This window comes from Thermobia domestica, chromosome 4 (genome assembly GCF_964235325.1).
Source record: "Thermobia domestica chromosome 4, izTheDome1.hap1.1, whole genome shotgun sequence".
NCBI lineage: Eukaryota > Metazoa > Arthropoda > Insecta > Zygentoma > Lepismatidae > Thermobia > Thermobia domestica.
The window spans coordinates 247,915,764-247,925,506 of record NC_137457.1 but is presented as its reverse complement, the minus strand read 5'-3'; the positions used below and the strand labels follow the sequence as shown (position 1 = coordinate 247,925,506).

The window sequence follows — 9,743 nt, the reverse complement described above, 5'->3', positions numbered from 1 at the left end:
CACGTTGTCATGAAGTGTTTCACCTTCTCGTCTGAAGCGAAGCGACGGCTTCTTAGGTGGTTCCCGGGGGAGGGGGGGGGGGCGCAGTGGCTCAGTGGTAGAGCGTTCACCTCCGGTGCTTGGGGTCCCTGGTCCGATCCCAGCTCGCGCCGTGTGGACTGTGGTGGACAAACACCGTGCTCGTGGGTTTTCTCGGGGTTCTCCCGTTTCCTCCCACTTTCTTCATTCCACCATTTCACTCATCTCTCATTATCACCGTCTCCTTTAGTCTAACCGGCATAACCGTGCGACGTGAAACTTAAAGATTTCATTTCATTTCATTTCTTAGGTGTTTCCGAACGATATTCCCATTTCTAGCATCAAATGCACCGTAACGTGATCCTCCTATTGTCCTGAATCAGCTCCTCCACGCGAGCTGCGTTCAAATCTGTTGATGTGCTGGCTCGGTCCCTGCGCTCCTTGTTAGTGACTTTTCTATATAGTTGCGATCCTCTGTAACAGACAAAACTTCAGAAATATCTGCCTTGTAATCGTAGTTTCTCGTAATTAAACGTTGTGCACAGCAGTCTCCTCCACACCCACATCACCTATGAAATCGCATCCGAAGTGGACACCAGTGAAACTCACAAGGCCTGTGCTAAATTAGATTTGGGAATATGGTTGCCTGTGGGAATCCATTACCACAGCGTGTTATGGCCACACGATTACAAGTGGCCCAATCAATAGCGAATCGTGCAATCCATCACAAATCGAGGCTGCAATCTGTCCGCAAGACCAGCGTGCGTGCACACCATGGCATATCGCGGGGCGAAAAGACAATGGTAGAAGGCTGTATGAGCAGCATGTAGATGGCGACCGCTGGAAATTAGTTATCACGAAGGACGAAACGTGAATCTATGTAAAGAATGTTTTTTTCGAAAGATTTTATAATTGTTACTGGATTGTGCTACAGAGAAGTTATCAAGATTCGTAAGGTCAAATCAATGCTTCTTATTACTAGGAATATTCTCTGGAAAGCCTACAAGTAGGAGTGGGGCAATATATCCATGGTAAAACGATAACGGTAAGTTTGCTGCAGTGAAAACTATTATGTCATGCAAGGGTTCATACCGGTGGCCATAACATGGAACATGATTGATGGTAACAGGGTGAAATATCTTACGAAAGCAACTTCAATTTGTTTTGTTCGAAACAGACCCGTCTCTGTATAGTATAAAGTTAATTATAATGTATATAATATATAAATTTGTAAATGGTAATCTTCCAGTAATCCGGCTAAACTTGGTTAAATAATGTTTGAAATTATATAATTCGTGGCATAGGACTCGATTTGTAAGAGAAGTCCGCTTTCGTAGATTACTGATTCTTGCTATCACCTTGTTACTTTTCTTTTACCAACATGACTTAAATAAATATTTCACAACATTTGCCATTTCAATGATAAACAATCTCAAGTATTTTTAGAAGGGCAAAACAGTAGAATTTTGATATGAGACATGAACTAAACAACTTATTTCTTTCGTACGCCGTAAAATTTAGAATGTAAACAGTTCGAATGGGCTGGGATTGAAGTAGTACTCAACTTACTGCGTAGCTGCACATATTACTAGTTCTTTCCTGAACATGCTGACATCTGCAGCTCTGGTGAATAAACAGTTCTCCGTTCAAGACTCTGGGAATGAGATACAGGAATTTCGAAACAGGAATCTAAATTTGCATCTGTACATTGGAGAGAAGAGTGAATTGCTGGTCAAATAATAGTATGAGGAATTTGGAGAACATATATTCACTGTCCATAAATAATAAAATATAATAAATAGACGAAAGAAGAATGAAGTTCATTTGTGAACAATGCTTAGGGGTGCTCACAGTCGGATTTTCGAGCGCTGGTTGCGCCTATGGGAATATTTGGTACACACAATTTTTCATTGAAAATGATACAATCAAACTGGAGAATGATAACGTTGGAGGGGAGAGAAAGATATATTTTGGAATAGGATGGTAAATTTTGAGGGAAGAATGTAAATTTATGGGGTTGCGCCCAAGCCCCTGGGAAGATGGGCATTCCTGATAATGCTGCCTTGATCAGTAGTGTCCAAAATATCAGTTGCATACTACCTTTATTTTGGGGTTATTTTATATTTCGTTGTTTATTCTCCTAGTCTTTTCACGTCCTTATTTGAATTTTGGTTTTTTAATCTCGTATTTTGACGTACTTATACTTGAACTTTATTATTTTTTTTAAATAGTTTAATTTTGAAGTTTTAATGTACAGAATTGTGTTGCCCATTGGCCTTATCTTGACGGGTACAAACAGTCTCGTTGTTGATATCTCCATCAAATATCTAGTAATCAATCAGTTGCATTGAAAGATATAAGGTATGCGTAAAATTAAAATTATATGTTATTTTCTATACAATCATTAAGAACTGATTATTCAACTGAACACTTACCTTTGAGATATGTGCTAATTTATTACTATCTGTCAAATAAGTAAGAAGTGGAGCATACGAGAATTAAATTAGACAAAGCTACAGTTTGGAGAGAGGCAATGAAAGTCTGAAATACGTTACGTAAAAAGAGGGAGAAGTTGTAAACACAAATAAATCATAGTGTAGATAAATGACAACAACATAAGAGAACCATGAAAGACACTATGAAACAAAGAAAAAATCATAGAAGATTCGAAGAAGGGACACAGAATTCGGTTGCAGTAAAGGCATCAATGACAACGTATTCAGGAGGAAGAGCTCGTAGTCTAATGGTTAAGATAACTGACTATGAATCTGAAGGACCATAGTCAGATCTACTCAAAGCGTTCTTCCATTTTTTTTTTTTTTATTTATTACAGTTCTTCATAGGCAAAATGTTTTAATATTTTGCTTTAAAGTAAATTAGAAATACCATTGTCGTTGATGATAGAATTTTTGATGATGAAAACTAAGTTTGTATGACCAAGAAAATAGGGAAACAGCAATGTTTATATAGGGCAGGAATGGGAAACCTGTGGTCTTAAGCTTCTGGCTTCCTTCCAGAGTCATAAACTGTGGCCTTATGGCCTTGTTTTGAAAAAAAAAAAAAAAAAAAAAAAAAAAAAAATGTTACATGTAAGGAATATGAAATATACATTTGAAAAAGAAACTGAATAATAAGTTTTCTTACTGTATCTTTTTAATGTGTTATGTAAATTATTGATGTAACTAATAACTGTAAAATAACTACAAAAACTATATATGTTCAAAACTATCATAATGCGCCCTTCTTGGGAAAAAGACAGTGTCAGTGTGGCCTTTAAAACAAAAAAGGTCCGTCCTGATTTAGAGGATGAAAGCAAGGAGATCTACACAGTTATTGCCGAGAAGCATATGCAGTAACGTCATGCGTGTTGTGTACAGCATATCGTCCAAAACATTTATTCTGAGATGCAAAACCATGCCGCATCTGCGTGGTAGTCAAGAGTTGACAGTAGTTCATCATGGTGAAATTGTGGGTCGTGTCTCACAAGCCCAAAATACATCTTAAATTGCCAGAGCAGTTGGTTGTGACCGACGAACTGGTGGCAGATGTTTGAAATGAAATAAATAAAATCTTCGCCCAGAGCTGTTAAATCTAGGACATCAATTGCAGCTTAGAACGAAGCACTAATAGAATATCTTAGGGATAATTTCAGTACGCCATAGATCCGTCTTGTAGGACAAGGCAGTAGAGTACGGTTGTTCTCACAAAACCATATGGCAAGAAATAAAGGCAGCCTGCTTGACAAGTAAACATTATTACCCAACAATCGGGGGTCTAGACGTAGTATATGTATTCATGAAGTACTAATCGAGATTAGTAAAATACGAAGTCTGAGGGCAAACATCGAACCATATAGGAATTAGAAGAGTCTAAAGCTAACATTGTAATCTATGAAAGTCTTATTTTTACGTTAGTCTCGAACTTCTACAAATCGTCCTTACTGGTCTATTGGCAAATTAAACATTACAGTATTTGTTACCATATAAACTTAATTTTCACTTTTACAATTTTAACGTCAACAGCAATAGGATGTCTACCTTTCTTTACTGTAAAATATTAAAAATTTGACATCACCTATCAAGGACCGAAAAAAAAAAGGTTCCTTCTTTGGATTTAAACTGCTGCCCTTTAGATGGGTAGTTTTTATTGTTTTGACCATTAGACCATGACCATTTTGTTGTTATTGATGTCTTTACAGCCAGTTCCAACCAATGCCTTTATTTCTTCTGTGTCGTTCTCTCTCTCTCTTTCTTTCTTTTTTTCCCCTGTGTGTGTGTGTGTGTGTGTGTTTATTTGTTTTGGTGTTCATTACTTATTTGTAACATGCATAATTTACATTTACAACTTCCGTATCTGTTAAGCGTGTGCTTCATACTTTCATTGTCTCTCCTCACAAAACTACTGATTTGACTGACTTAATTCTCATATTCTCCACACTAGACGGTGCAAGGATGCCAGACTTACTAACAGGTGTACATTAAATTATTTTTGACAGGTAATAGAATACTTCTTGCAATATACGCAACTTATTCTACAATATTTGTATGAATGACATTTCTGCCGTAGTGGTATATTATTGGAAGTAATTTTTTTGTGAACTTATGCGTATGTATTAAGAATATGCGTAGCATATGTTGTTAGTTGCTAGGGATTATTGTTCATTTTATATTGTTTTTTTCATTCTTTTTTTCAGTATGTCACTAATGAAGGCTCAGTGTGTATCTTTAGAACAAATAAAAACGCTCCAAACTTCCACCTAATTAAGATCGACTTTAAAAATCCGGCGCAGGATAAATGGTCAGTGTTAATAAAAGAAGATACAAAAGATGTGTTAGATTGGGCGTATGCTGTATGTAACGACAAATTAGTTGTTTGCTACATACATGATGTAAAAGTAAGTGAATATTTCAATTCTAAGTTTTAATTAATATCTTTATAGAAAACTGGAAGGTTCTATTACTAAGAATACCGCTAAAAATTTTCGTGTGCAAACGACAAATGGTAACATTTGTAATTTTAATTTTTAGATGTACGAGGGAGATACAGAAAGTAATGCCTCCAAGGTGATATCTTTATTTGTATTTGACAGATAGACTAATACAGGTATCATTAGGAAGCTTGCAATGTCAGCTACAAATAGTGGTATCATTTTCCAACATAGTCGCTATTACGGACAAAACACTTGCACCAACACGAAACCAAGTTTTTCGTGCCGTCGGCGAAGAATTGTGTGGTTGTTGGCGACACTATTGCCGAACTGCTGCTTCCACCTCCGCGTCACAACTGTAGCGTTGGCGTTTAAGGTGATCTTTAAATTTGGGGAAGAGCCAAAAGTCGCAGGGCGCAAGATCCGGATCATAGGCAGGATGAGGCAGAATGTCAACAACACTTTGCCGGCAAATGACAACTTCAATTTTTTTTTTTTTTTTTTTTTTTTTTTTTTTTTTTTTTTTTTGAGAGGACGTGTGGCGGTACTCCATGGACTGATCTTCGTTTCCGGACTGTAATGGTGTATCCACGATTCGTCGCCGGCGATTAATGTTCCTGGGCGCACAACCTTCCCAAGTCAGAACTTCAATGACAGCCCGCTGTTTCAACCGGACGTCACCACTGGATGCCATGGATTGCTCCATTTCTCTGGAACTGAGAGAGAGAGAGAAAGAGAGAGGAAGGTAAAACAAGTGACATTCTATAGATTAAACATCAGTGTATTAATGATAAACAGTTCAGAATGTTTGCAGTACTATTGGCCAAGTGATGGGCTTGGAGGCATTACTTTCTGAATCACTCTCGTAAAGAGAAACTACGACGGTATAATTGCGATTGGATTGACATCATATGTTTGTCATATCATATGCAGAATCTCAAAAGCCGTATAAAATATTCAGTGATGGTTTTAAAAATTGAATTTTTCTTCGGAAAAGTGTGGATGAAGTTGGGAAATTAGTGAAAAAATTAACAGAGTACGTAAAATGTACAAAGTAACGCGTTAATTATAAGAAAGCGCTTACGTCACTATGTACGTCTTTAATGATCTATCATGGGAAATATTTTGAAAAATTTCCACCAAATGTTTTCGAAAGATGTTTAGATCCTTATTTTATTGCTTAATTAAAATTAGTTCTTAAATTAGTGCATTAATTTCTTAACAAGCAGACTTTGTGCTGAACAAGCGCCGTATGTGTGGGTGTTCCCCGGATTTATCCCGTTTCCTCCCACTTTTTTACTCCACCATTTCATTCATTACCATTATAACTGTCTCCTTTAACCTCGCTGGAAATTATTTTATTTGTGCACAGTATTTAGGAGAATAAATACTGTGAAGAAAGATAATAGATGTAATAAGATATCATTGAAAAAAAATGAAGGGGGAATGAAATAACCTTACACTGCAGCATTAAACAATACTCTTTTTCCCAATCGGTACGAGGTAGGCAAAAACGTTCTTGCCATTTTTGATGTTTCATTTGAGAAAGCCCTCACCGAGAGGAAGCAAACTGACTTACATGCCAGGAAAGCAGTGCAAGCGGGGGTTAGGGTGGGAGGTGGATTAGACTGTTGAACTGCACCAATTTAGGCCTGTCATGGACACACAGCAATCACAGCTCGTCCAGTTTCGAAGAGAAATTGAGATATAGTAGCAGGTCGTTCGCTGTTATTTGCTGTATGACATGGTTGGCGAAATAGTGCTCTGAGAAAACTTCTCACTCTTACCTCCTTGTAGAGAGGAGAGAAAACAGTATATGTATATTCAAAATTCCATAATTCTAGTAGAGTTGCCAGAAAGTAAAATTGTGGAAGTGTCCAATATCGTTATTGTTTGCTTCTTGTGTGACATCATCATGAAGTTAAGATTTCAACAAGAGATATTTATTTTAAGTACAGTATCATCCGACTATCTGGCCTGATATTGTAGAAGGGCAGGCCGGGTAATAAAAAAGGCCGAGTCCTTTTAATTACTCACTTCTGCCCCATCCATACCATTAAAAGCACTTTTTATATCGAAGCACACTGTTATTCATATTTTCTAGTCACTTAGAGTACAGCCAGTACTTCATAAGTGTTTGTTAGGTACTGTACTATACGTTTTAAATATTTACTACAGAAAAAAGAAGGCTAAGAATAAAAATATTGTACATATTTTAAGATAAATTTATAATGTCTTCTCAATTAAAAAAATTACACACATACAATTTAGAATAAAATATAAACGTGGAACTAGGTCTAATTCTTAAAGAAATTATTTAAACTTGTTCTACTGTTCATTGGTAAATTATTAAACAAATGTGAAAAGATAGGCCTAAAAGAGTCAATACTTACAGATTTTAATTTAAAAAATGCTTATTTAAGGTCTTTTAACCCTATATACTTATAATCGATAATATATTTAACTAGCTGAAATACCCGTTCTTTGCACGGAAAGAATAGGTTTATGGAAATATTTAAAACGTATATTCGAATCTCCTCTTCCTCTTTGTGGTGTAGTTATGAAGCATATTTGAACCGAAATGAAATGGTGAAACCCCCATCTCGACGCAAGTGCTGTGTTCAGAAAATTCCATTTTAAATGGTGCAGCCATTATTCTTTGAGAACAATTAAAACCTCTTCTCTAATTCATTTCAACGAAAGTGTACGGATAAAAACCCAGGTAAGTTCTAACTACGTTTAAAAAAAAAAAAAAAAAAAAAAAAAAAAAAAAAAAAAAAAAAAAAAAAACACCTCCAATATCGCCATTTTAAGAACATAAAAAATGAAAATCAAAATAATAAAAGAAATTAAACCCTTTGTCTTCCAGAAGTAAAATTGTCTAAAATTCTCGGAAGTTGTCCAATTATTTTTACTGAGGATTTATATACCGAATTTCGTTCCCTAAACTTTTAAGGGGCTTCTGAGATACTCTATTTTTGTCATAATATTTGAAGCGCGTCTTCCTTTGAGAGACTCACGTCAATTTAAGTGACATGAAGTTCGTACTAGGGTCTAACTTAGTTTCAAAATTAATTTCAAATGACTCAACCGATGTGGATTTGTGTACTGGAGAAACATACATTCAGCTTTAAGATTACAATTTTAGGGTTCTGATTTCATGTCTCTAGATAAAAATCAAGCTTCATCCAGCGTATATCTATCAATTAAAATATATTAGGGTAATGATAATTAAAATCAAGATTGGCTAGTTTAAAAACCATGGTACAAAAAAAAAAAAAAAAAAAAAAAAAGTTTAAACCAAAATATAAATTTAAAAGCAAAAATGCTACAAATCGTGTGAACTTCATAGTGAAATTTCTTCATATATGAAACCATCCAGAAGATTTTTTCTCATACATTACAAACCTAGGAAAAATAAATGCCAGTGATGTATTGAAATCAAAAATATTTCCTGGTATATACGGATGTATGAATAGTTCATAGCCATAGTGAACTCAAATGATTCGTGTCTTTATTCACTTCTTTTATTGATATGCAAATTAATTTAAGTCAGTGTATTTCTGATTCTGTGAACTAACTTGGATTAAATTTGATCTTCTGTACTCTGCAGTCTTTTGAAGAAAATGTCCATTTATTTTAATAATGTGTATAGATATAATTCTGTGCAGTGATTTCATTTGTGGATTTTTTCTTTCTTCTAAAGTGACTCTTGAAATATTCATAAGTATGCAAGATTAGTACAACTTATTTCTATAAGGTGTTTTCCGTGGACAAGTTGGTAGACTCGCTAGGATTGTAATCAAGAGATTCCGCTTTCGAGTCCAGACGGAGGACAGTTTCTCTCGGGTGCACATCCAGTAAAGGTTGGGATTCCATTGTAAGCATTAGGGTTGCCAGATTTTTGAGAGAGAAAATAAGAAGATCTTACAATTTTTAGGAAAAAAAAAATGGAAGAAAGATATATATATGTCATATTGAGAATTTACATATAACGAACATACATATATGGTTTCACATAGTAACGCAGAATAATTCTGAATGGAAAGTGAGACATTTTCATAAAAAACAATTGCAAAAGATAAAACAGAAAACAAAAAGTATGTTACAGTTCCCAGTCTGAAGTCATGTTGCTCAGATTCGACGTTAAGCCGTAGGTCTTCGTCTCATGTAACGTCGATGTTGAGAGAGACACTTCACTCGATCCAACTAACCAAATATGTTACACAAATCTTTGTTTCTTTTTAACTGCGTTTTAATGAAGTTTACATCTCTTAATTACTTTTTTTTTTCCCGAAATTCACAAGCACATGGAATTCTGCTTTTTATTAGTTCGCAGTAACTTTTGTTCTTGACATCAGTATGTCACGATCAATAGAAATTGCAATGTGATAGAGACGATCTGGACAGACTGATGCTAAGATGCTAAAATCCAATTATTCTTAATTATAAGCTTAAGGGGGGGGAGGCACGGTGACTCAATGTAGAGTGCTTACCTCTGGTGCGTGGAATCCCTGATTCGATATACGGGCAAATAAGTTTGTTGTGTAGAGCATTGTGTCCATGGGTTTCCTCGGGGTACTTCCGTTTCCTCCTCCTTTCTCATTCCAACATTTCTTCCCTCATCATTCACTTGCTTTAATCATTGTCTCCCTTAGCCTAAAGGGCAAATCGTGGGAAGTTAAACTGAAATATTTCATTTCATTTTAATTTCGTAAGCTTGGGGTATCGGCTAAGAGGTGAACTTCTTGTGTCTTCTCCCTAATACTGAGGTATATTGTTGGATTGCGTTATTAAC

The 9,743-nt window shown here is 35.6% G+C and overlaps 1 protein-coding gene across 1 annotated transcript in view; it reads left to right on the top strand.

Annotated features, from left to right (window-relative positions):
* The window catches only part of LOC145683959 (prolyl endopeptidase), a 113,549-nt gene that overhangs the window by 52,910 nt on the left and 50,896 nt on the right, over positions 1-9,743 (top strand). The window contains exon 8 of the mRNA XM_081755677.1: positions 4,712-4,912. Within this exon, the coding sequence (XP_081611803.1) occupies positions 4,712-4,912 (201 nt within the window). The remainder of the gene's footprint in view (positions 1-4,711; positions 4,913-9,743) is intronic.